This window comes from Squalius cephalus (genome assembly GCF_949319135.1).
Source record: "Squalius cephalus genome assembly, chromosome: 10".
NCBI lineage: Eukaryota > Metazoa > Chordata > Actinopteri > Cypriniformes > Leuciscidae > Squalius > Squalius cephalus.
Genome location: NC_137131.1, coordinates 43,669,609 through 43,696,866, shown reverse-complemented (window position 1 = coordinate 43,696,866; position 27,258 = coordinate 43,669,609). Strand labels below are relative to the sequence as shown.

Sequence of the window (27,258 nt, the reverse complement as noted above, 5' to 3'; positions counted from 1 at the left end):
GGAAGAATATGACTAGTCATAAAAGCATTGTAGATATCTGTAATGTATATTATGAGTGGTCAAATTAACATTGTAGATATCTTCAATGCATATTATGACTAGTCACAATCACATTGTAGATATCTTAATTGCAATTACAACGAGTCAAAATTGCAGAAGAGTTATCTGGAACTGGAATTATGACTAGTCAAAACTGATTTATGACTAGTACGGGAAGGAGTATTTAATGCTAAAACGGCTTGCCATAGTCACACATCTTAAATGACAACTGCAGATATCTGTAATTCAGTTTTGACTAGGCAGAATGAAAGTTAAAGATATCTCAAACGTCATTATGACTAGTGCAAATTATTGTGCATGACGTTGCTCTATTTTAGATATCCATAAATAAGTAATTTCCCCTCCCCGCCATAATCAAAGAAGAAGTGGGTTAATTTCCTTATTTCTATGAATGGAAGAAGAAAGAAGCAGTCATGGCGTTAGCTGTAATCGAAAAAAACACCAGAAAATGTTTCTTATATACAAAAAAAAAAAAAAAATTGTTGCAATGCTATGTTTATGATCATGCTTAAAATTACGTAGGTTATTGTTGCCGTAAGATTTATGCGTGAAAGAGATTCACACTAATTCACTTTAATAAAGATGCTGACATGCATGCTATTCTTGCCATGGAAGTACAATAACATTAACTTCCTTAGATGAGAAAAAAAGTTCTTAGTTCAGATTAGTTCTTATTTTTTATTTTATTTTTTCAGTTTGAAACAGTATCTAACAGCATTAAAAAGACGATTAAAAACTCTGGTTGCTCCGACATGGTGCTAATCAGTGCTAATTACAAGTTAACAGTTAACAGGTGCTATGTGATTTGATGATTTGAACAACATGCTCTGCTCCCGCCTAAAGTGTGATGCGGGCCTAATTTGCATACAGATATCTGCAACGTCATTTGGTCAAGTCAAAACTCTAATTCAAGATATCTGTAATTACATTTTGACTAGGCAGAATGAAAGTTACAGATATCTAAAATTTCAGATATCTCTAATCAAAAATTAATTTCAAGATATCTATAACTAACTCCAGTTTGAGATATCTACAACGCCATTTTGACTAGTCATAACTCCAGTTACAGATATCTACAACGTAATTTCGCCTAGTCAAAACTTAATTTAAGATATCTGAAAAGGAACATGTAGATATCTTGAATTGAGGTGAATTAAAGATATCTTGAACTGGAGTTATGACTAGTCAGAATCAAATTGAAGATATCTCAAACTAGAATTACAGATATCTACAATTCAGTTGCAGATATCCGTAATTCACATAGTGGATATCTGCAACTGAATTGTAGATATCTGTAATGATAAACCCCATACAAATGAATGGTAAAAGTGATGTCATTTGTCCTAGGAAGAATGTCTTTGTGGATATCTGAAATGACAATTATGGATAGGAAGAATGTAGTTGCGAATATCTGAAATGTTCTTTTTGACTAGGACTGAAGAAAGACTGAATTACAGATATCTGCAACACATATCCAGTCTAGCTGTTAAATGTTAAAATGGCTTGCCATAAGCACATGTTAACTGTTAACTTGTAATTAGCACTGATTAGCACCATGTCGGAGCAACCAGAGGGCGAAGGAGTTTTTAATCGTCTTTTTAATGCTGTTAGATACTGTTTCAAACTGAAAAAAAATATAAAAAAATAAGAACTAATCTGAACTAAGAACTTTTTTTCTCATCTAAGGGAAGTTAATGTTATTGTACTTCCATGGCAAGAATAGCATGCATGTCAGCATCTTTATTAAAGTGAATTAGTGTGAATCTCTTTCACGCATAAATCTTACGTCAACAATAACCTACGACGTAATTTTAAAGGTTGTATCAGCGATTTCAGGCCCAAACATAAATGATCACATTCATCTAATCTTTCCTAACGATCCGCTAGGTGCCCGCCCCTGGCGCCCCATAAGCAGGCCGTCAAAAAAACGCGTCTCTGTAGGCAGCCTAGGCTCTGAGATCTGCACACAAAAACAATTGGTTTCACCAACCACTCAAAACCAAAATAAATAGTGTTCCAACCAATCACCGACAGGTTGATAACTACGTTACAGATATCTTGAATGACAATTCCAATTATCCAAAATGTAATTATGACTAGTCAGAAAGACATTGTTGATATCTACAATGTTAATTCCGGATAGTCAAACTTAGCTTTTAAATGTTAAAAGGGCTTGCCATAGAACTGAGACATGTTGTCCTGAGAGAAGTGATGAGCACGAGCAGCTGATACTGAGCATGCGCGCACTATTATGATACTGATTGTAGTGATACTGAGCATGCGTGTGTGTCATTGCGTGACATCACATGTCATGTACCCCGAACGTAAACACAGGCCCTGTCCCAAATGGCGCACTTCATGAGGACTTTCGGTCTCGTGGACTTAAATTGTCTACTAAATTGGACTTAAAAAGTCTACTAGTCCGTAGGGCGTAGGCCATCCCATTCAGCGTTTTAACGCTCTGAAGTGTGCTCAGCAGCGCCCCCTTTGCACCCTTGAAGCGCTCTTCCGCGAAGCCCGCATAGATGCAGGCTCCACGCACTTTAACTACCCAGGAATCCTTGCGAAAGGCCAATCAGACAACGGATGGGAGGAGATTTCGCTCACGGGCAATTGTTGACATGGCTGAGAAGAAAATATTATGGTTTTTGTTACCTACAGTTTATACAAACATTATGGTCATTGACCAGTGGTTGATGTCTCAAACATAATAATAGTGTGTTGAATAATACAATCACATTATGATTAATTAAATAAATAGAACCGAATGTCAGGGCTTTACTGAGTCATATGTAAACATAGTATGAATATTGAAACCTGTAAATTCATCTGAAACTAATGCACATTTTCATTATGTGTTAAAATTGTAATCTTAGTTCAAATGGAACATTATGTATTATTATGTACAACTGTATACATCATTTAAACAAGCATGATGTATCTATTGTCTAATGCCCAGGTGGCATGCACAATATCAAATATAGAACTGTAAAATTAGGCTGTGTAGCTGACATGGAGATGAGACGTCGGAGCGCAAAAATGTGATTTCTCCTGTCCAACAACAACCAGACCGTTATTTCAGGCTTGACGATCGAGTCTGTCCCAAAAATATCTCTCAATGCACCCTCGTGGACTCGCGCCAAGGGCCCTATAGGTCTGTACTACATGACGTCACCAAAGTGTGGACTCTGAGGAAGTCCACAAGTCCGGAGTGTGCCATTTGGGACAGGGCCACAGAGGTTCTCGAAAGAGGCGTGTTCAACTCGGTCGGTGTATGACATAAAAGTATTGCGAGGGCGATTACAGAGCTGATGGCTCCATATGCTTTCTAATCGCTCTCGCGGTATTTTGATGTCATAGAGCGCTCGGTCAGTCTGCGTAGCGCCGGTGCCGCCTCTTACAATGCAGATCACCAGTATACTCACTGACTGAACCGAAAACTGTTTCTTTCAGACGCGTCCGACATACTGAGAACCGATGAGCTGGAGATACTGAGCATGCGTGTAATTATTTTCCCTGGACGAAATACATGCTTCTTTATTATTGTGTTGCAAACCAAAAAGGATTACAAAATAAAACATATTGAAAATGTTTATGACTTAATTACTGTATTATCACTGTATGAGTTTTTGAAACAACTGGTGGAGCAAAAGTATTAAATTGTTTATTTTTTTAAAAATCTTGACTGTGCATTGTTTTAGTTGAAGATGCTGTTGAAGGCTAAATAATGGGTGTTTTATGATCTCAATAAGGGATTCTGGACAAAAATAACTGAGTTACAGTAGGCTGTTTTAACAGGAAGCAAGGGTGATTTATGAAATTCCTGTACTGTAATTGTAGTTAATGATACATTCACAAATTTAGTTTGTATTAAATAAACTGTTTTAATAAAACTGTCAAAGTGTTTCAAACAATACACCATTAACATTTAACAAAGAATAATTGTTGAAAACTAGTGCACTTGCACACTACACTGTATTTAACTCAGGCAATGTCTGTTATTATCTTGCATTATCAAAAAAGAAGTGCACTTGCACACGTTTAACTCTTCAGGCAATATCTTATCTTGTATTATCAAAAAAAGTGCACTTGCATGTATTTAAGTCTTCAGGAAATGACTTATATTGCATTATATAAATAAAGTGCACATGCACATTTAACTCTTCAGGCAATACCTGTTGTTATCTGTAAATAACAAATGTCATCTTGCATTATCAAAAAAAAGTGCAAAAACAGTTTTAAACCAGTGCAGTAAAAAGACAATAAAAGATACACAAGTAACAATATGCAACTTAGTCATTTGACCCTCTCTTTGGTGTGTTGTCTTACAAGGGTAGGTTTGCATTCAGAAAAACAATCTGCCTAACTTTGTTTGGACTCAGTCTGTTTCGTCTTTCTGAAATAATCTGACCTGTTTTGGAAAACACTCTCTCTGAAGGCACAGATGTAGCTATTATGCAAAGTCTCCTTTTCATCACTGCTGTTAACCCTTCATATACTGCCTGCTTTGCTTTCCACCAGGCCAGTGGGTTTTCATCTCTTGGAATCAAGGTCTCTGCAAGATACCCTCTCATTGCTGCCACTGCGGCGGATGTTGGGTTGCTGATGCTGACTGCATCAGCCACTCTCTCATCAAAATCCTCCCAGATTGAAGATGGCTGTTGATATGAAGGAGAAGCTGGGAGGGTTGTGCGCTCATCTTGAGTTTGCTCTTCTTCACTGGACCAAACCCTTGCAGCAGCTGCAGTTATACTTTTGGCAGCTTCATCTGCAGGTGCTGCATCACAAAAGGCCCTTTGCTTAAAGCAACACTAAGTAACATTTTTTACCATAAAATAATGTTTCCAAAATCGTATCAGTGGTTCATCAAGTCGTAACAGGGTGAAAGGCACTTCTGGATTCGCTTTGCGGCCCTATATCTGCTTTAACCACACTATGCAAGTTTGCCTAACCGGGTCGCGTTTCTGTAGTTCTAATGAGACATAAGAAAACTACAAATCTGACTTGCTTTACGTCAAGCGTTACAATAGTCATTATTTAGTTTTTCTTCGTTTCTGATGTCGCAATACATCATGCTTTCATGAAATCATGCAACATACTCTACCTTGTCTGAGGACATTGTTCATCCAAAGCCGATGTTGGATAAACAACGAGCGTGCGTGCAATGGTAGGCTGCGGGCGGCGAAATTATTTACGACAGCGGTAATGGACAATTCCGCTTCCAACCTGTAGGGCGACCGAAGAGGAAAAGTTCCTTAATGTTGCTTTAAATCTGGGGTCAAGCAGGGTAGCCTCAGAAAGCAGACGAAAATGCTCTATGTTGTGGAAACGATTTTGCATGTCCTCAGCCAGTGAGTCCATCATTAAAATAACTGGGGCATAGTTAGACACAGCACCCCGCAATCGCTGGACAACTTTTTGCAGTCCCCTTGCAATCAGAATGACCTTGGATGCAGTCACAAATCTGTTTCAATAAAAACACAAAAGAACTAAGTCAGATCTAATAAGTTATCATTGTTTATGAGCAGGGGAAAAAAAGAGGATTGAAATATAACAAAAGCATTCACTTATTTCAAATATTTCACTAGTGGAAGCAGTTCTATGTTAAATTAAATTATACATACCTTTCACCATTAATTTCAACAGTGACTTCTTCAAAGGGCTTCAAAATCTCACAAACATCCTTAATCATGTCCCATTCGTCAGGTGTCAGGGTTGGAAGGCTGGGGTTTACCAGTGCAATTGTAGCAATGATTGCTTCCTTCTGCAGCCAAAATCTGTTAAGCATGTAATACGTGGAGTTCCATCTTGTAATTACATCCTGCTTGAGCCTCAGCTCTTCAAGGCCCATTTGTTTAGTCTTTCTGTTGACATACTCAACAACACTCTTGACTTCTGTCAGTGGAGTCTTTCCATTGATTTCTATTGTTTTTATACTGAGCTAATATTTTCTACCCTTTACCCCTTCAAACAGTTATGCTCAGTTTTGTTTAATTTTCACTGTGTTCTCCTTCTGGTTTGCTTGTCTTATTCCTGCTACAGACTGTGCGATTTCAGCAATCATAAGATCATTCCAAATCACACTGTACGACATGGATCTAATAATCTTGGGTACGACATGTATTTAGACTGTACGATGATGACACCTATTGAATCATAGGCTACGACCAAGTTAGGCTGCGTTTAGCTCCTCTTTTAGACATACACTTGTAAAGTTCCCTGAGCACTTCCCCTCGGGGGAATCCGCACCGCCATTTTGAAGTTCGTTCAACATCAAGTGGAGAAGAGAAGTTTACTTCGACAGACCCTTGATCCCTCGATTTTGACAGAGGGAGCAAGTCTACTCAATATGTACACCTAAGGCAGATCCATCCCAGATAGCAGACGGATGTGGGCCTCTCAGACAATGATCCGGCAACTCCGGAAACTATGGCCGGAAAAAATGTATGTGAGCCTAAAGTAGTCCACATGTAAAATGGCAAATATGGCCCAAACATTTTAAATCACTTGTGGTCCTTTTTAGGCAAAGATGCATTAAAACATCATTACCCCGTTGAGCTTTCCAGAAATGTACATATTTGGGAGTTGAATGAACTTCTTGAAAGAAACAAAAATCTTCTCAGTTCTCGCGTCATGAACTCACTCAGAGGCCCACACAGAAGAAAATGAATAGTTGAATAAAGTCGTGTTCTGAAGAAGAACGAAAGTCTTACAGGGTTGGAACAACATGAGGGTGAGTAATTACTGACAGAATTTTCATTTTTGGGTGAACTAACTCTTTAACGATCGCCAACTTAAGGAGGAAATTAAACCAACTTAAAAAGCAAGTTACTACGCTAAAACAAAACAGAAAAATGGCCTAATGCATAATCGAACGATATAACGCGTCCGGGTTTAAATAGAGTTAAAATATAGGGGATGGAATGTAAAATTGGATCGACTGCATGAAACTGCAACCGCACTGGCCGCCATCTTGGATCGCCTCCCCGTTGACTAATATTTAAACCTAGCGTGTTTGGATCCAATGACGCTGGTAGTGACGATCCTCTCTGGCCAATCAGTGATCTGCAGTGTTTACACGTCACATTTTCGCATCGGTACGGAACCTCAACTGAGGTGGTACTAATAAAAGTACCAGGTATAATACATGTAGTTGATTAATATTACTCAGCACTTAAATTTATAATTACACCGTAACAAGGACCAAACAGTGACTCCCCTCACAAAAAGTTTTTTACATATTAATTAAAACATTATTAAAAATGCTAGTGTGCAGAACCGCTTCTTTCTGACTGACAGCTTTTTGGACGATAAAATCATTAAGGATTTCATAGCAAAAAAAATGGGTAACACTTTATTTTAAGGTGTCCTTGTTACAGTGTAATTATACATTTAAGTACTGAGAATATATTTTAAATTAACTACATGTAGCCTATTTACTATAAGCTATGGTTATGATTCCGATTAGGTTTGGTTTAGGGTTAGTTGCATGTAATTATGCATAATTTTAGTAATTACTATAGAAACTACATGTAGCCTAATTTGCATAACAAGGACACTCTAAAATAAAGTGTTACTAAAGAATTATACACTTGTAACCATATTGTATCAAGATTTTGAACACTGGCTGGTTATGTACTTGTACAAAAAAGTTACGGACTGCAGCTTTAAATAATTATTGTTTTCCTTTTAATCGAAATCACTAAGATCTACGTAGAAAAAAAGATACTCTTGTAGCCAAACTGAATCAAGATTTATAATTTTAGATCATCTTTTTATTTCTCTTTTGGAATTTTGAAATAATCATTTAGTATTTTATTATCCTCTATTAGCTGCAGAAATACATATTTCGAATGATTATTTATTATTTCATATACATAGAATAACATTTGGCAAATCTTTAAATATTTTCTGAAAGAGTTAGTAAATTAAAAAGTAAATGGAACTGGATTTCTTTGGTTTAGTGAGTCTCCTAAATCATTTCTATATAATTCCTTTTTTAAGGTAAAAGTTCTCACTCTCTACTTTTCTGCATCTCCTCTGTGTGCTAATCTTTTACTATAAATGTTGAGCTTTATGATGTTTATTCCTCATTTAGGCCTATAAATCGCTTTAGATAAAAGCATTCACTAAATCAATCAATCTAAATGTAATAAATAATATTAAATCGACATTAAATACTATTGAATTTTTTGCAAATGTAAACAATGCATTTTTGCTTAACTCAGATGAAACAAAGATGAAGTTCTCAAGGTGAACGCATACCTTCACTCTAGGGGTCGAACAACTAAAAATCAAGTCAGGAATCTTGGTGTGACACTAGAGTCAGACCTTAGTTTCAGTAGCCATGTCAAAGCAATAACTAAATCAGCATACTGTCATCTCAAAAATATTGCAAGAATTAGATGCTTTGTTTCCAGACAAGACTTAGAGAAACTTGTGCATGCTTTCATCACCAGCAGGGTGGATTATTGTAATGGACTCCTCACTGGCCTTCCCAAAAAGACCATAAGACAGCTGCAGCTCATACAGAACGCTGCCGCTAGGATTCTGAGCAGAACCAAAAAATATGAACATATCACACCAGTCCTCAGGTCTTTACACTGGCTCCCATTTAGATTTAGGATTGATTTTCAAGTATTATTACTGGTATATAAATCATTAAATGGCCTAAGACCTCAATACATTGCAGATATGCTCACTGAATATAAACCCAACAGATCACTCAGATCATTAGGATCATATCAGCTAGAAATAAGAAGGGTTCACTCTAAGCATGGCGAGTCCGCTTTTAGCTATTATGCCAGCCGCAGCTGGAACCAGCTTCCAGAAGAGATCAGATGTGCTCCTACAGTAGTCACTTTCATATCCAGACTTAAAACACTTCTGTTTAGCTATGCATTTACTGAATGAGCACTGTATCTGTTACAATGAGGCAAGGATGAAGCGGAGAGATAATCCATATGCAAGCATACTTTAATAGAACAAAAAGAACACGGAACTCAGGACAGGAAACAGCTACAACGACCGACAAACAACAACTGAAGCACAGAGGTATATATATATATATATATATATATATATATATATATATATATATATATATATATATATATATATATATATATATATATATATATTATACACACACAGGCAAACAAGCTAAACAAGATAACAAGGGGGTGTGGTTAATCAGAAACACCCGGGGAGACTAATAAACAAGAAAAACTACAAAGGACTACAAAACATGGCACAGGACAGGAAATAACAAAAGTCCACACACGACAAGGGAAACACAGGACAGGAATCATGACATAGCCCCCCACTTAAGGAGCGGATTCCAGACGCTCCTCAGGAAATAGTTCGGGAGGGTGGTGGAGTGGAGGCGGACCCGGGGGGCGGGATGGAGGGCCAGGCCCGTGGAGCGGAAGAGGGCCTGGAGACTGCAGTAGTACGGGAGGCCAGAGCGGAGCAGGCAGTGCAGGCAACCAGGGTGGAGCAGGCAGTGCAGGCGACCAGGGCGGAGCAGGCAGTGCAGGCGACCAGGGCGGAGCAGGCGACCAGGGCGGAGAAGACCCTTTAGGCGGAGACGACCCTTCAGGCGGAGACGACCCTTCAGGCGGAGACGACCCTTCAGGCGGCCAGGGCGGAGACGACCCCTCACGCGGAGACGACCCTTCAGGCGGCCAGGGCGGAGACGACCCTTCAGGCGGCCAGGGCGGAGCTGGCTGAAGAGGCAACCATGGCGGCGCGGCCTCCATGGTCCAATCGAGGGACCTACTGCCCCCCCCCCAAAATTTTCTTGGGGACAGCTAGGGAGTCATAGGCTGGAGCAGGCACCGGCTCAAGAACAGACACCGTCTCAAGAACAAGCACGTCGGCGGCCATCTCTGGTGAGGGCTGAGGTTCTGGGATGGAGACAGGCTCAGGACTGGGCAGAATCAGCGGCGGAAAAGTCTCTGTGCTGGACGGGACCAGCGGCGAAGGAAGCTCTGGGCTGGATGGGACCAGCAACGAAGGACGCTCTGGGCTGGACGGGACCAGCGGCGAAGAGGGCTTTGAGCTGGACAGGACCATCACAGACTCTGGCTCGGTGGCGGCGGCCATCTTGTCCAGAGACACTGGCTCGGCGGCGGCCATCTTGTCCGGAGACATTGTCTCGGTGGCGGCGGCCATCTTGTCCGGAGACACTGGCTCGGCGGCGGCGGCCATCTTGTCCAGAGACACTGGCTCGGCGGCGGCCATCTTGTCCGGAGACACTGGCTCGGCGGGCGTGACGTGAACAGTCTCTGGATCGGCAGACGTGACGTGAAGAGACTCAAGCTTTGCAGGCATGACGTGAAGAGACTCAAGCTTTGCAGGCATGACGCGAAGAGACTCAGGCTTTGCCGGCATGACGCGAAGAGACTCAAGCTTTGCAGGCATGACGCAAAGAGACTCAAGCTTTGCAGGCATGATGCGAAGAGACTCAGGCTTTGCAGGCATGACGCGAAGAGACTCAGGAAGCGTGAAGGCGACCATCCTGGGAATCAGAATTAGGCGTGGCCGCCTTCTTGGCTGGAGACTCTCCAAAGCTGCTGGATTCATTTTTTTTTTGGTCGGTCGTTCTGTTACGATGAGGCAAGGACGAAGCGGAGAGAGAATCCATATGCAAGCATACTTTAATAGAACAAAAAGAACACGGAACTCAGGACAGGAAACAGCTACAACGACCGACAAACAACAACTGAAGCACAGAGGTATATATATACACACAGGCAAACAAGCTAAACAAGATAACAAGGGGGTGTGGTTAATCAGAAACACCTGGGGAGACTAATAAACAAGAAAAACTACAAAGGACTACAAAACATGGCACAGGACAGGAAATAACAAAAGTCCACACACGACAAGGGAAACACAGGACAGGAATCATGACAGTATCGCTGTTCGTCCGACTGTTTGTACTGTACTGTATTTTATTTTATTTTTCTAAACTGTTTTAATTATTCTTATTTCTTTTTATTATTTTAATTTCTTCTATGTAAAGCACTTTGAATTGCCATTGTGTATGAAATGTGCTATATAAATAAACTTGCCTTGCCTAACTCATTGATGTATTTATTTAAATTTTACTATGAAATTCTATATGATTTATTTTTCTTTGTTCATAGTTAATTGTCAGCAACAACAAAAAAAATTACAATGCAATGGAAGTACAAATGTGGGCAGAGAAGAGAAGTCGCTGTTATTCTGATTCAAGATTACGAGGCACATGAAATTAATCAAATAATGATGTGAACAGATAAATAATTTATATTAAACACTGCAAATATTCCATAAAAAAAAAATAGATTTCATACTAGTCTAGTGTTATTTGCAGCATCATCCGCCAGAGGGTGCCGAACACCAAACAGCCAAACGTTTGAATGAAAGAGAGTGAAACGGATTTTCATATTTATGTCAATATATCCTAACCAATAGAATAGCCTTAAATGATGTTTATTCGCCTGAAGAGCGTCTTACACGGTATATCGTAAGCTTTTCTTGAGAACTATTTTAGAGGATATCACTAAAATAATGAGAAAAGAATGAGCAAAATCAGCAACAGTGTACTATTTTTATTTTTATAATTTTGTTATTCTCACTCATTTCTGTGAAGGACCTAATTAGACTACCTATTGAACACTCTGCATGTCTTACAGATAATTTTCTATTTTAAAATTATACAGTAAGTTTATTTTATAAATAAATACATTTCCTCACACCAAATTGATACATTTGAAGAGCAAGTACAGTATTTGTAATACTGTAACAGAACTTTGCAATGTATATGTGCCCATCTCTAATTACAAACCATTTCATTTTCAGACCAACTGGACCTGCTCAAATGATGCTCAAGCTTTTCTCATAAATAACATCACTTTTTTGACCCACACTTTAACTTATTTTTTAACGAGGTGGTCTCAAACTCATTTTGTAGTTCATTATATTAACATATGAACATGTTCCAAAATATTACAACCATGCTTTCAGAAAGAAAAAAAAGAAAAAAAGAAAGAAAAAAAAAAGGTACAAAAGCTGTAAAAAAGCACTAATATGTACTTTTCAGAGGTAAATAAGGTATAAATGTGTAACTTTTGAGGATTCTTCCCAAGTGACAGATTTTTTACCTTTTTTTTCTAAAGACATAAACAATATATCATTTCATATTTTACTTTTTTGATTAAAAAACAAATGCTAAGACATTTATAAATGTCTTAGCATTTGTAGCGTGTCCAAATGAGACCACTGTATATGAATATTATTTAAATATTTACATTTCACCTGATTCAAAACAAAAATAATGCCTCACTGTGGTGGTCAAGGCCAAGAACAGGCAGTGAACCGATAAGAACATTTATTTTCTCAAAACAAAAAGGACCAAAAATAATATACAGGGGCAGATATAACAAAAGACATCTTCAAACAAAGTCCATTAAAAAAGATGGAAGTTAACTGAAACTAACTAAATTAAACAGGCCTAAAAATAAATAAATCTCCCCTGTTAACAAAGTAACAACAAAACAAAAACACTAAGGTCAGCAGCTGTTCTTCTCAACACTGCTATAAATACCCAGTTAGCCTCTACCAAACCAATAATAGGGGTAAATATCAAATAATTACTTTCCCAAATAAACCACAACCAATAATACTATTTACAACACAATATACACTTTCTCCAAACTAACATAATACACTCAACTACTTAAAGCACAATATATCAAACTACAAACAAACAAAATGAAAAGATAAACCAAACAAAATAAATTAAAGGATCCCCCTCTGAATCGGATAATGATGGTAGAGTTAAATTTCCTCTGGAACAGTATAAATTGGGAAACTGATGCACCGCCTCTCCCTTTGTCTGCGGCCGTCACTCCATGGACCAGGGTAATCTAGGACTCAGGAAAAGTTAAACAGCAAAGAGAGATATAAGTGTGCACCCTTCTGTACATTCAATATTTTACTAAACTGCTAACTCATTAACTTGTCCTGTGTTTTTCTTATAAGGGGATTTTAATAAAGTAACAACCCATAATAAAGGGATTTAATTAAAGTAACCATATTAAGTTAAACTTAACAATAACCAACCTAAAACATGGTAAAGGCCAAAATATGTGAGTTAGGCTACGCATCCGTCACACTCACCAACTATGAACATCTGTATGACAAATAAAAATGTCTATCTACACAAAGATGTGCACAAATTAGCATCATAGTGCTTGAATGAATGTGCTCTTGACTTTCTGGTTAAACACAAAAGCAGATGATATTCTGTACAACTGGCTAATGGATGATTTAATGGTTGTCAGCACAAGCTCTTCTCAGGTCCCTGTAAAGCTCTTTCATAAAACTAACCTTAGAAATTATCCAATTTGTGAAACAGCAGCGAAAACAAAAAGATAAAAGCAGCATTTCAGCAGATTACTTTTTCCTGTTCCTCAGAAACATATTAAGAGTAAATAAACATGACTGTATGACAACTAGCGAGAGGGAAAAAGTGAACATATAAACCCATTGTGTTGGATGTGTGTGAGTCTCAGAGAAACACTCCTACTCTGTTAGAAGGGGATGAAGGGGGAAGATATGATGGTTCTCTAATTATTGTGACGGCAAGTGAATCTGTAATCAGAACAGTTCAGACTCCAGGATATTTTGTTACAGCCTCAGCCTCACAGTAACAGCATCCAGTCAGACTCTTTCTACACAGAACCTGGCGACACTCATCAAATCTCTCTGGATAAGGATATGGTTGATCCTCAAACACGTGTGTCATATTTCTGTTCTCCGACGGAATGAGACGAGTGACTGCGGTGTTTGGATCCAGAGTGAAATTATCTGAGGACAAGAAGATAGAACAAAACAACATTAACCACAGGTGTGTGTGTGTGCGCGTCTGTGTGTGTGTGTGTGTGTGTGTGTGTGTGTGTGTACATACCTGTCATATGAGGACATTAATTAGAATACATATATTATAAATGTTTAATTATTAATATATAAAGACATACCAGATGTCTGTGGTTAATTAACAATTAACAAATATCACGAGCAAGAGTGAGAAAACAGAGAGGATCATGAATCATGTGTGAAAGACCTCAAACGTGTGTTAGCTTGTAAAAATGATCCCTTGATGGTTAAGACAATTAAGCTGCAGAAGATCCTGTGTCAAAATATGGAAGCACCTCAATTACATGGGAGTATTTAGAATTACATTTCACTTTACTGTACACTTGTAGATAAGAATGAAGAACTGAAATACAAATACAGGACAAAATGAATCTTACTGCTAAGTATCCAGTTTGTTCAGTGTGCAGTTTGGATCATTCAGTAGATCAGAGAGCATCTTGACTCCTGATTCTCCCAGATTATTGCAGCTCAGATCCAGCTCTCTCAGGTGTGAGGGGTTTGAACGCAGAGCTGAAGCCAGATAACCACAGCCTTCATCTGTCACCTTACAGTGACATAAACTACAAACACACAAATAAACAATGAAGATCTGAGACATTAGAACTCTACAAATTCTTGTTAAATCTTCTGAATAATTACACATCCATTTAATATAAACTGATAAGAGTTGAATATCTCTTATTTCATAAACTATCATTTTGGCTGAAAGGAGAATATGGTTCTGATCACCAGTTGATCTATACAACCATCTACCAGATACTGAGGATCATAAAGCAAATAAATTTGTATATCCTGAAGGAAACAGCCGTGTTCAAGTAAGTTTGGGTTTTAGGTTCTGAGTAAATGAAATACTGTTGACACTTAATACATAGTTTTTCTTTCCTCTTAGAGAGAGTGGCTCTTATACACATAAAAAATTCACGCATCAAAGAATCTACTAAATATTAAATGAATTGTTATCATTTGTAATGCTTCAATATACTGAATGAATGAATATCAAACCTCAGTATCTCCAGCTGACAGTCCATCTTCAGTCCATCAGAGAGCAGCTTCACTCCTGAATCCTGCAGGTCATTGTCACTCATGTCCAGCTCTATCAGATGGGAGTTTGATGATTGTAGAACTGATGCCATAATTTCACAGCTCTGACCAGTGAGTTCACACTGTGACAATCTGAACAGAATAATTAAAAAACTGAACAATTACACATCCATTAACAGTAATGTAAAGTAACAAAATACAAATACTGTTTCTGTATTTAACCTTACTCCAAATGCTCCAAAAGTGTGACACAACAGCAATTAAATTGCGCAGCTGCAACACGAGAGAAGAGAGAGACAGGCCTCCAGCGCAGCGATGATGAACCTGCTTGCGCCGGCCGCTCTAACCAATGACAATTACAATGAGAACGGTTTGACCCATTTGAATTCAACACTCCTATGATACGGGAACCATTAAGGCAGTTTCTAACACTAGAAATACTGTAGAAATTACAAATGTAATATTTTTCTATAGAAATCATTGGCTGCGTAACACGAGACCTAACAAGACCTGGTGTGTGATCCAAGATGGAGGCTTCCAGCTGCCTACGAACAAGAATCAAACACTCTCACACTCACACTCTCTCACACACAGCTGTGCTGTCTCACACAATGCACCAAGGCAGGCATTTTGACATATTTCTGTGTCTTTTACTGTTTAGGTGTGCAACCAAAGACAAAGGCTGCTAAACTTGTCCATGTTCTATATATGCAATGTTGCAAATATATATCAATGTAATATAATAATTTAATGAAATAAAAAAACAGTTATATATACACACACTATTTGATTTGCTCAATTTGTTATGATGTACTACTATCAGATTATCTAATAACAAAGAGATGGCAGTTTAATTTATCTAAAAAACGTACAACAAGATTTGAAGCCTTCTCTCATGCACTGACATAATGGGGAGAAAACATCTCTATTGCAATACATGCTTCATTGACTTCATCTTTATCTTGCTTACAGTGATATTGGAGGACCAAAAATGTTGTATGCACCTTATTAATAAAAAAAAAATTATATGTACAGGCAAATAGATGAACCCAGAATATGAACGCAACATGCAACGTTTCATGTAAATTTTCCCACAGGAAACCATTATAAAGAAAAATAACTAACATGCAATTTACCGCAATGAATACACATTCTGGGTTCATCTGCTTGCCTGAACGTAAGATGCATCATCAATATGGTGTATACTGAATTTAATATATTTAAATCAATGAATTTGATAAATGAATCTCAAACCTCAGTATCTTCAGCTGACAGTTTGGGCTCTTCAGTCCATCAGAGAGCAGCTCCACTCCATAATCACGCAGGTCATTGTAACTCACGTCCAGCTCTATCAGATAGTTTTGTGTCTGCAGGGCCAAAGCCACAGTTTCACAGCAGAAGTCAAAGATTCCAGGGAGTCTGTAAAAACAGGATATTTATCCAAGACATACGGTGTGTTTATCTTGTAGGAACAGTGTTTGTACTGACAGTTATAGGTTATGCCTTGTTCTCTATGAACATTCAAGCTTTCTAGAAAAATATATCTATGTAATTTATGCTGGAACTGACAGTCAAGTGAAAATAACTTTCAAATGTATGTCTATAAAGTCAGTGTTTAGTAAATCCATTTTATTAAATACAGATTTTACTCTCCAAAATCAGTAAAAAAAAATAAAAAATCTGAGTTAAAAACTTTGAATTAATAGCTGTCAACAAGTTACTTACATGGCTTTTCTGCAGCATCTCACAGCTGGGAGAATATTAATTTGACTTCCCAGTCTATGATTGTACATACTCAGGTCAAACTCATCCAGCACCTCCCCTGACATCAGGAGTACGTAAGCCATCAATGAGTACATGGAAGATGAGACCTCTATTTCTGAAGATGATCTGATGTATCTTTGTATTTCTGTATATAATGAATTCTTGTCATTGAGCTCCAGTAAGCAGTGGAACAGGTTGACTGAAGTTTCAAGTGAACGTTCCTCTTGGTTTTGTAATAGTTCTGTAATGTGCTCAGTTATTTCTGTGACGCTGTCTTTGCTGTCTTCAGTGTGTGTGAACAGGCCTCGGAGCAGGTTTTGATTGGACTCCAGTGAAATGCCCATCAGAAACCGTAAAAATAGGTCTAAATGTCCCTTCTTACTTTTCATTGCTTTCTCAACAGCCTTCTTTAGTAAAACATGTAAAGCAGTATTTTTGTCTGGCCTTGCTAAGAGAGACACACACTTAATCTTAATGTTCAGTGTTTTGTACATTTGATAATCAGGGTGAAGGAATAACTGACGGTTAGGCTGGACCTCATTTAGTGTTCCTTCAAAGAAAAACTCCAGTTCGTCCATGTTCTTGTCCAGGTAGCAGAGGAACACATGCACTGCAGCGAGAAACTCTTGAACACTCAGATGCACGAAGCAGAAGACCTTCATCTCATGAAGTCCAGCCTCTTGCTGAAAGATCTCAGTGAGCATTCCTGTGGACTCAAAGTCGTCTTCACTCACATCAATACCACATGCTTTCAGATCTTCTTCATAGAACACTATGTTTTCCTTCTTCAGCTGTTCAAATGCTAGCTTAGCTAACTTCAAAATCATTGTTTTATTGGAATCTAAGAGCTTGGTACGTTCTCTTTCTGTTTTTCTGTCATGCTTCTGGCTCTTCATGTTCATCTGTATCAGCAGGAAGTGGATGTACATTTCAGTGAGTGTCGTGTTGACGTTTTCTGCATCGTTCCCAATGTCCTGAAGAACAGTGGCTGCGATCCAACAGAACATGGGAATGTAACACATGATGTAGAGACTGCTAGATTTCTTAATGTGTGAGATCATTCTGGAGGCCTGAGTCTCATCTTTGATTCTCTTTCTGAAATACTCCTCCTTCTGCTGGTCAGTGAATCCTCGCACCTCAGTGAACAACCCTACATACTCCGGAGGGATCTGATTGGCTGCTGCTGGTCGTGATGTCACCCAGACGTGAGCGGATGGAAGCAGAGTTCCATTCACCAGACTTGTAAACAGTTTATCTATAGATGATCGCTCCTCAAAGCTTTCAATTTCACTGTCAAAATCCAATGGCAGTCGACTCTCATCCAGTCCATCAAAGATAAACGCAAGCTTACAACTATATATCTTACATATCTTTGCTGTTTCCAGTTTCTTCAGTTCTGGATTAAATTTCTGCAGAAACTCATGCAGACTGATCTCTTGGGCTTTAATGCAGTTAATCTTTCGGAATGGAAGCAGGAAAACACAGTCTATATCCTGATTGGCTTTTCCTTCTGCCCAGTCCAGAATGAACTTGTGCACTGAGACTGTTTTTCCAATGCCAGCGATGCCTTTGGTCAGCACAATCTTTTTCTTTTTTTTGTTCAGACTAAATACATCATTGCATTTGATCGGCCTGTCCTGTGATTTACGGGGTTTAATATTTTCATCAATCTGCAGAATCTCATGTTCTTGATTGACTTCTTTAAGATCCCCCTCCGTAATGAGGAGTTCTGTGAAAATATCCCTGAGATCTGCTTCCTTTTCCTTTTTACACTCAAAAATTTGCTCTACTTTCTCCTTCATCTTCATTTTGTGAGTTTCCAAGAATTCCTGCAGCCAGAAATCATCTGTTATGAAAAATATAAATAAACATGTAAAGGTATGAACAAAACAACACTAGAAAATTAAACACAAAGGTTTTCACATAATTAGAATGATTATCTTTAAAATCAACTGGAGCAAACATATGGTATTTAAATTCATAGTAATAAAAGCAGTTCTGTTCTGTAATGAGATCAATATACATCAAACATGTTAAAATAATTTCTGATTCCGCTGTAAGGGTGTTTAAGGTTAATTTACCTTGTTTTCTTGGGCGTTTCTCAGCTGGCTCGAATGATGTTTGCACTGTGAAGAGAGAGAAAAGAATTAGACTTTATGTTCATCAAGGTATACTAAATAAAGCTCTGCATCGTGTTTCAACACTTCATTAAGCAGCAACTATTAACCCTCTGGGGTCTAAGGTGTTTTTGGGGTCCTTGAGATGTTCTGACATGCCCTGACATTTTTGCTTTTTTCAGTTGCTTATAAACATGTTAATGGCAAAGGTGTAAATTCACTCTATATAGCACAAACAGGGCTACCATCATATGTGAGCACCATGCATGTACATGTTTGTATTTTTGAGAGAATAATGTTTATGCATGGTTATTGAAAAAACTAAAGTTTCTGAAATAAGGCCATAAAACACATTCTAAATATGTGTCAATAAGACTTTTGACTAATGGATGTCTACGCCTAGAGTTTTTTCTTCAAAATGATGTGAAAATTATCCTGCCTAATCATTCACATAACACAATGCATTGATTTAAATTTTGCAAAACACTTTCTGTCTGGAAAGGCAATATGCGGAGTGGGCGTCAACGATCATGCATATTTAGTGGTTCGCACCTGGAGACAATGGGGCCCGCATACTTAATGAGCCATTCATTCAGGTGTGTCACAAGAAAGAATGCAAGAGCAACAGTTGGAAGCATCTCAATTATTTTTTATTTTTTTCACAAATTGTGCTTGCAAATTGGCCTATAATATCAAAAGGAAAACATGTCTAGTAATTGTGCAGTTAATTCTCATACTGTATTTTCAGTTTTGGAATATTTATCCTCTCCCCAAATTTGTCACTAATAAAACACAATAAAAAATTATTTTAAAGAAAAGGCTTATATTTACCTTTTATCAGTTTGTTTACATCTACCTTGTATTTTTTTTATTAAAAAGGTTACAATTACAACAACAATTCAAGTGTAATCTTTCTTTGTAAAAACTAAAGTATACATTTTATCATACATATTTCAAAGTTAAGGATTCATTACTTGAATATAGCCTAGGCTACATTGTAATAAACACTATAACATATTATTTGATTACTTTATTTTTGACAAAACATACTATATTTAACATATGAGCAAAATTTGGCAAACAAAAGCTCATTTGAGGTGGCAGATATTTTACAGTAAAAGTGTATAATCTATCCAAAACTAATCAATGAAATGTTGTCTTTCATATGTCTGTAACATAGTAACTTTCGTTTTTATTATAAGAAATATAAATGTTAATTTGCAGTTTAATACGTTGCTTATACAAATACATTTTATTTCAACATATTTCACTCGATTTTTACTCAGTAGCCTATAACAATACAGTTTGCTAAAAGCGAAACATTCACAGACAGAAACGATTCCAATTTAAACCGTCTTTTGCCAGTTGTGGTAAACAGCGGCATCTCTGCCGTTCATTCATTCATTTATGCACAGAAACGCTCCGCACTTGAGAATGAAAAAAAAAAAAAAAACGTACTACATTATTACATAGCCTCGGATCTGTTGCTCCTCGTACTTCTGAGGTAAATTTTCCATTATAGTATTATTCCTCACAGCGCTGCGAGACTGTGTAAACAAGTACAATGATCGGATGTGTTTTCTCGAGCTGATGTGGGCGTTCACAGTTTGCAGGATTGCCTCAGCCATTTGCGTTTGAATAGCGCGCGCTCTCCGGGGCGGGGTCACATTACATCTGAATGAGCTCTAATTAGCTCGACTGGAATCGCTCTCTTTTAATACAGATTTCACAAGCTGAGAATGTGTTTTTCATATAAATTACTTCATTTAAAAGAAGAGAATTCAAGCTTCATGCCTGTGTGTCTGTATGCCTGTTTGACTGAGTATTCGCTGAGTTATGGTTCATTTTCGGACGCGTTTCAGAATTGACTTCACTGACAGAGAGAAAGCAGAACTCGCATCATGTTTATTTTTCTTTATTTGGCGAAAAGCACAACACTTTTATTGCGAGTATACACAAAAATAATACACACTTAACAGGATCGATTGATGTATAACACAAGCATATAAGATAAAAAGTAATATTTTATTTATTTTTTTTCACTGATAAGGAAAAAAACGAGCCTATCGCGCCGGCGCGATAGCCGACCTCAGAGGGTTAAACAATTAACTAAATCTGCATATTAGAATGATGAAGGATCATGTGAAACTTAAGACTTGAGTAATGATGCTGAAAATTCAGCTGTGAAACTTTTCCTGTAATGGAAAAGTAAAAAAAAAATTTTTTTTTAAAAGATTCAAATAGAAAAAAAATTAAATTGTAATATTTCATAATATTTTAACTATTTTTGATCACATAAATGCAGGCTTGGTGAACATAAGAATCTTCTTTTAAAAAAAATCTGAATACACATTTCTATGAATCTATGCTTCCTCTCGTTCTCTATTCTTTCCTTTATTACCTTCAGTGTACTTCTTTTGTAACTCTTCAGCCAGCCGGTTCTGGTTCATCTTCCTCAGGATGTTCAGTGTGATCTGCACAGCTTCTTCTTCTTCTCTAAAATGCCCCATCATTATATCCACTATATCAGTGACACCAGCATCCTCCAGTTTACCAGCTCCAATGGGTCCATCATGTTTTAAGTGCCACTTAAATCTCTTCAGATCGTCTTTTTTCAGGTCATCCAGTGTATGATGAAGCAGCTCTAAAACAGATGCCATCGTCCTTCATGGACTGTTAGAAAAAGAGAAAAAGTCTTTAAATAGTTGTACTTTTATAGCTGAGATCTATGCAGTACATGTAAATAAATGTGTAATGAAATTACACTGTAATCAGATCAATTATTATGAAACAATTTTTTTTTAAGGTGTAAGATTAATTCTTCAGGTTGTTATTTAGTTTATGACTCTGTGCTCCTTAGTTGATAATTTCACACACTCACACAATTATCTTTGATTACCCTAACTTCTAAAAACTGAATATATTCTCATTATCAAAATTACTCTAATTAAAGGTTTTAATGTTGAATCAGTCTGTGCTATCAGTTTAGTTGAGAAACAGAGATTTTTAACAGCTTTAGTGTCATAGACCTAAAGCCATATTTAATGTTCGACAGAAATGTAAACAAGTATGTGAGAGAAACTGTAGAAGTACAGTGTGCCAATTGTTCAGCTCACAAAACATCTTTTATAAAACCGTTTTGAAAGTTATAAGTTTTGAAAATGACGTGATCTAGAACTTTATTCAGTGGATGCCACTGTAAAGACTGTAATCTAACACTCAGAGCTTAATTTCAGCTGCATAAAACTCAAGAAAGGTCTATTAGTTGTGCTGCATGAATGTCCTGTGATTACTGGAAACATGACACTTAAAAATTGGTCAGTAACTTAATTTTCTAACCTTGATTAATGACAATATTTGTAGATGTTTCTTTGTCCTCTTCTGAAATGGCGACTTGCTCAACAAAAGCACCGATCTTCTCTTCACTTCCGTGTTATCATGAAGAACTGGGGGGCGTTTCTCTTTTTTCAGGAGTAAAACGACATGAGATGAAACTATGAGAGAAAAACATCCATTCAAGCAAACAAACATATTTGTTTGTGCATCTTAGTGGAGTCTTTCCATTGATTTCTATTGTTTTTATACTGAGCTAATATTTCCTACCCTTTACCCCTGCAAACTGTTATGCTCAGTTTTGTTTCATTTTCACTGTTCTCTTCCTTATTCCTGCTACTGACTGTGCGATTTCAGCAATCATACAAGATCATTCCAAATCACACTGTACAACATGGATCTAATAATCTTGGGTACGACATGTATTTAGACTGTACGATGATGACACCTATCGAATCAAAGGCTACGACGCAAGTTAGGCTGCATTTAGCTCCTCTTTTAGACATACACTTGTAAAGTTCCCTAAACACTTCCCCTCGGGGGAATCCGCACCGCCATTTTGAAGTGCGTTCAACTTCATCAAGTGGACAAGAGAAGTTTACTTCGACAGACCCTTGATCCCTCGATTTTGACAAAGGGAGCAAGTCTACTCAATATGTACACCTCAGGCAGATCCATCCCAGATAGCAGACGGATGTGGGCCACTTCAGACAATGATCCGGCAACTGTATTGTATGATTCCGGCCTGGAAAAAATGTATGTGAGCCTAAAGTGGCTCACCTTTTTGAGCAAAGATGCATTAAAACATCATTACCCCGTTGAGCTTTCCAGAAATGTACATCTTTGGGAGTTAAATTAACTTTTTGAAAGAAACAAAAATCTTCTCAGTTCTCGCGTCATGAACTCACTCAGAGGCCCACACGGAATAAAATGAATAGTTGAATAAAGTCGTGTTCCGAAGATGAATGAAAGTCTTACGGGGTTGGAACAACATGAGGGTGAGTAATTACTGACAATTTTCATTTTGGGGTGAACTAATCCTTTAACGATCGCCAACTTAAGGAGGAAATTAAACCAACTTAAATAGCAAGTTACTACGCTAAAACAAAACAGAAAAATGGTCTAATGCATAATCGAACGATATAACGCATCCGGGTTTAAATAGAGTTAAAATATAGAGGATGGAAAGTAAAATTGGATCGACTGCATGAAACTGCGACCGCACCAGCCGCCATCTTGGATCGCCTCCCTGCTGACTAATATTTAAATCTAGCGCGTTTGGATCCAATGACGCTGGTAGTGACGATCCTCTCTGGCCAATCAGTGATCTGCAGTGTTTACACGTCACATTTTCGTATCAGTACGAAACCTCAACTGAGGTGGTACTAATAAAAGTACCAGGTATCATACATGTAGTTGATTAATATTACTCAGTACTTTCATTTATAATTACACCGTAACAAGGACCAAACAGTGACTCCCCTCACAAAAACATTACATATTAATTAAAACATTTAGTATTTTTATTAAAAATGCTAGTGTGCAGAAACGCTTCTTTCTGACTAACAGCTTTTTGGACAATAAAATCATTAAAGGGATACTTCACCTCTGGGAAGATGAATGTGTATTTAAAAAAGGTAATTTAAGTAGAAGAAATGTGAAGAAATTTTTGAATTTGGAGCTTTCTAGTCTGAGAAAAGCCAGAAAATGTATTTTTGGCTTATGTGGATGAAAGACAACAACTCCCAGAATGCACTTGCTTCGCTGCCTTAGGAGGCCACGCCTACCGGTAAGGGAGCGCAGTTGAAAACAAACAACAAGGCTAGCCTACGTGATAAGTTTGCCAGGGATTTAGAGATAGCCCAAAATGTCCGGGATTCGGCTTTTGCGTTCTACAGTCGCCATTCATTCATCATGTTTACTGTGGCAAGCAGGACGAGGCTGACGGTAGTGATGGCAAAATCGAGGCCTCGTGAACCAATGAAACAGTTGAACCAAATGTGCCATATTGTTTCGAGGCTTCGAATCAATCCGACACCCGTCTCAACGGTGACACCTAGTGGTCACTTGCAGGTGTTGATCTGAAACAACCTTGACGAGCCATTAAAAAAATGTGTTGTTTTTTTATTATTATAATGTTCTAATATGTGAAGCTTGTAACCTATAGGCTCCTCACTGTGCATAATGTTATTTTGGTCATGAAAAATGAATATTAATAAAAGAAATCAAGCCACAATGTCTCACTTTTTTAGAGATTTTTATTCAAAAATATTAATTTCTCTGCTGTGGAAGGACTTAGCCTACTTCTTTTTTTACAGATAATTTCTCCAGCCTTTGAAAAAATCCTCACAAGGGACACTTGTTGCTGGCATACAAAGATATTTTTTTGCAAGGACATACAAATGAGGAAAGATTACTGCTCTCTCTTTCCAGTAAGTTAGTGGATCATGAGTTCTGGGCAAATACGCATCGTTGATGTATTTTTTCACTTCCACTGTGGCATCAGCTGTAGCATTGTGTATCATCTGGGTTTGATGGATGCGAGTATCAAAAAGTTCCCATAAACTGTCCTGTGTTTCTACTGGTGTTGATGTTGATGGTGATGATGATGATGATGATGATGATGATGATGATGATGATGGGTGTGATGTTGACATTTCTGGGTCTGAATAAAAATGAAAACAGCAATTAGTAACAAATCCTAAACTGACGGCATATATGAAGGATATATTATATTACATGATTCAGATTACATAACATAACACAGACTGAAACTGCTCACCAGGATTTGTGTTTGAACGCATCAGCGAAGCACACTCCAGTGTGATGTGCTTTTCAGCTTCCTGGGCTTTGGCAGCATTTCCAAATGCCACATTTTTGAACCTTGGGTCCAGCAGTGTAGCCAGTGCCAAGGCTCTAAAACTCTCATAACCTCCACATCTGGAGTGCAGACCTTCTTGCAGATGTGAGCCTATGAGCCAAAACAGGAGAAACACATATTTATAATAATGACAATAATATGACAGTTATGGCCAATCACATGGGTAGTATGGTCATTGTGGCCTACCCAATTGAACAGTTGATTCCTGTGTTGCATTTCCTTTTTTCTGTGCAAGCTTGTGCTGCAACATCCTGTACAGTGGTATAAGCTTTGAAGCAGACACTCTCTTTTCCTCTGACATCTCTGTTGTTGCGAGTTTGAATGGTTGCAGTATTGACAATGATTGTTGAATAATGTCATAATCAATACTTGTCAGGGGAGCAGTATCATTGTTCAAGTTGGAAAGTGCAGCAGCCACTGGTTCACGTTGGTCATACAAGCGCTGTAGCATGTCAAATGTGCTGTTCCATCTCATGTCAACCTCCTGTATCAGTTTCAGAGTTGGTCTTCCCATCAAGCTCTGCATCTCCACAAGCTTGTCCTTTGCTTTGCAGCTGGATCTGAACAACCCCACTATCTTTCTGGCCTTCTGGCGTATTTCATTGATGACTGGGGTTTGATCTAGTGCCTTTTTCACAATCAAATTTAAAGTATGAGCAAAACATGGGACATGGCGAAGGTGGAGTAGCTGGGCACTTAGGATCATGTTAGATGCATTGTCAGTCACCATGCACTGAACTTTGGAGGTTATTCCCCACTCAGCCATTAGCAAGGCTTTAGCCTCCATGAGATGCTGGGCTGTGTGGGTTTGGTAAAACCTCCTTACACCCAGGACAACAGTTGCCATTTTTGCCTCTGGTGTTATGTAATGGCAAGTCACACCAAGATATCCATCCATATTAATGGAGGACCACATGTCAGCTGTAAGGCTAACAAATTCTGCCTTTTGTAGGTCCTCCATTGTCTTCTCCTTGGCTTTGTTGTACTTTTCGCTGACCATTATTTTAAGCACCTTCCGGGATGGGAGGACATAGCTTGGATCAAGCTTGTTCACAAATTCCCTGAATCCCTCATCGTCCACGATGGTGAAGGGCTGCAGATCCTTCACCACCATGTTTATAAGAGCCTCATCCAATTCCCTCTGTCTGACTTTTAAAAGAGAAGACAAAACATACTTTCAGACAAATACATTGGAAAAATACAGCTTCAATTAGTGCACATCTATTAAAAGTATAGCCTACTGGTTCATTATTTGGAAACCTTCCAGTGTTTATAATCAGTGCTTTATATAACTTATAAACTTTATAAACAGTGTCCCAAAAGGTTGTAATTATATTTCAATTATAATTATATTTCAAACAATGCATACCTTGCTTAGATGGCCCAGCAGTGTCAGTAGCAGGCCTAGGTACAGGGGGAATGCCATCCTCTGCACCTGCAAAATGGCAGGATGAGTGCTCCTCAAATGGCGCATCATGGATGATGTATTGTTGCAGTAGGCTAGCTGCCGATCACAATACGCACATCTCACTTTATTTGGGGTTTCTAAACAGAAATACTCCCACACCACAGATGTACGGCATCTCTTCTGGGGAGCTTCCATTTTATCTATCTATCCAAATCTATCTATCTATATATGAATCGATCTATGTATCTAGATATGTATCTATAATCTATGCATCTATATATGTATCTATCTATAATATATGTATTTATATATGTATCTATAATCTATCTATATATGTATCTATCTATATTATATGTATTTATGTATCTGTAATCTATCTATATATGTATCTATCTATTAATCTAGCTGTCTATATATATTTATATCTATGTATCTATTAATGTGTCACTATATGTATACTCTGTCTGTCTCTAGCCTCTCAGTCAATGTGTTGTGTAAATTTAAATGCAAGTCTAAATTGCCTATAACTAATCAAATCGCACTATGTCACTATATCACCAAAAATCCGCTATCTCAAAGTCAAACTCCTCTCACAAAAACCCATGAGGTCAAAATGCGTTTATTTCACTTTTATACAGATGTGCGATTGTGTGGTCTGTTCCCGACCGTTCCAATCAAACGCTGATTCGGCGGACCACACCTGATGAAACACTTAGTGAAACACT

General features: G+C 37.9%; 4 protein-coding genes across 5 annotated transcripts in view; all 4 read right to left on the bottom strand.

The window, feature by feature from the left end:
* Nucleotides 1-27,258, bottom strand: part of LOC307165431 (G-protein coupled receptor 4-like) — a 706,289-nt gene that overhangs the window by 288,281 nt on the left and 390,750 nt on the right. The window lies entirely within an intron of this gene.
* Nucleotides 1-27,258, bottom strand: part of zglp1 (zinc finger GATA like protein 1) — a 147,147-nt gene that overhangs the window by 63,246 nt on the left and 56,643 nt on the right. The gene's annotated exons all lie outside the window — the stretch shown is intronic.
* LOC307165398 (NACHT, LRR and PYD domains-containing protein 3-like) lies at nt 11,650-22,343 on the bottom strand. Of its 2 annotated transcripts, none has more exons than XM_079882992.1 (8): nt 22,251-22,343; nt 21,313-21,584; nt 18,876-18,920; nt 16,756-18,640; nt 16,285-16,449; nt 14,992-15,162; nt 14,367-14,549; nt 11,650-13,920 (listed from the first exon to the last, which is right to left on the bottom strand). In XM_079882992.1, exons 2-7 carry the CDS (start codon nt 21,569-21,571, stop codon nt 14,369-14,371), a joined length of 2,706 nt encoding a protein of 901 aa, XP_079739118.1. In that variant the 5' UTR covers nt 21,572-21,584; nt 22,251-22,343; the 3' UTR covers nt 11,650-13,920; nt 14,367-14,368. The 2 variants fall into 2 exon arrangements, with proteins under 2 accessions (XP_079739118.1, XP_079739119.1); XM_079882993.1 differs by having other exon boundaries at nt 16,756-18,623.
* Nucleotides 24,488-26,645, bottom strand: LOC307165408 (E3 SUMO-protein ligase ZBED1-like). The gene is made up of 4 exons (XM_079883006.1): nt 26,495-26,645; nt 25,312-26,274; nt 25,027-25,215; nt 24,488-24,909 (listed from the first exon to the last, which is right to left on the bottom strand). Exons 2-4 carry the CDS (start codon nt 26,237-26,239, stop codon nt 24,557-24,559), a joined length of 1,470 nt encoding a protein of 489 aa, XP_079739132.1. The 5' UTR covers nt 26,240-26,274; nt 26,495-26,645; the 3' UTR covers nt 24,488-24,556.

Excerpts from the sequence above, each read along its gene's own strand:
- LOC307165398 (XM_079882992.1), bottom strand. The coding sequence starts at position 21,571 with ATGGCATCTGTTTTAGAGCTGCTTCATCATACACTGGATGACCTGAAA. Across the intron at positions 18,921-21,312 it reads ACAAAAGAAGTACACTGAAG|TGCAAACATCATTCGAGCCA; the intron begins GTAATAAAGGAA and ends CTCTCTTCACAG. Across the intron at positions 15,163-16,284 it reads TGTCAGCTGAAGATACTGAG|ATTGTCACAGTGTGAACTCA; the intron begins GTTTGAGATTCA and ends TATTCTGTTCAG.
- LOC307165408 (XM_079883006.1), bottom strand. The coding sequence starts at position 26,239 with ATGGTGGTGAAGGATCTGCAGCCCTTCACCATCGTGGACGATGAGGGA. Across the intron at positions 25,216-25,311 it reads GGAATCAACTGTTCAATTGG|GCTCACATCTGCAAGAAGGT; the intron begins GTAGGCCACAAT and ends TTTGGCTCATAG. Across the intron at positions 24,910-25,026 it reads GCGTTCAAACACAAATCCTG|ACCCAGAAATGTCAACATCA; the intron begins GTGAGCAGTTTC and ends ATTTTTATTCAG.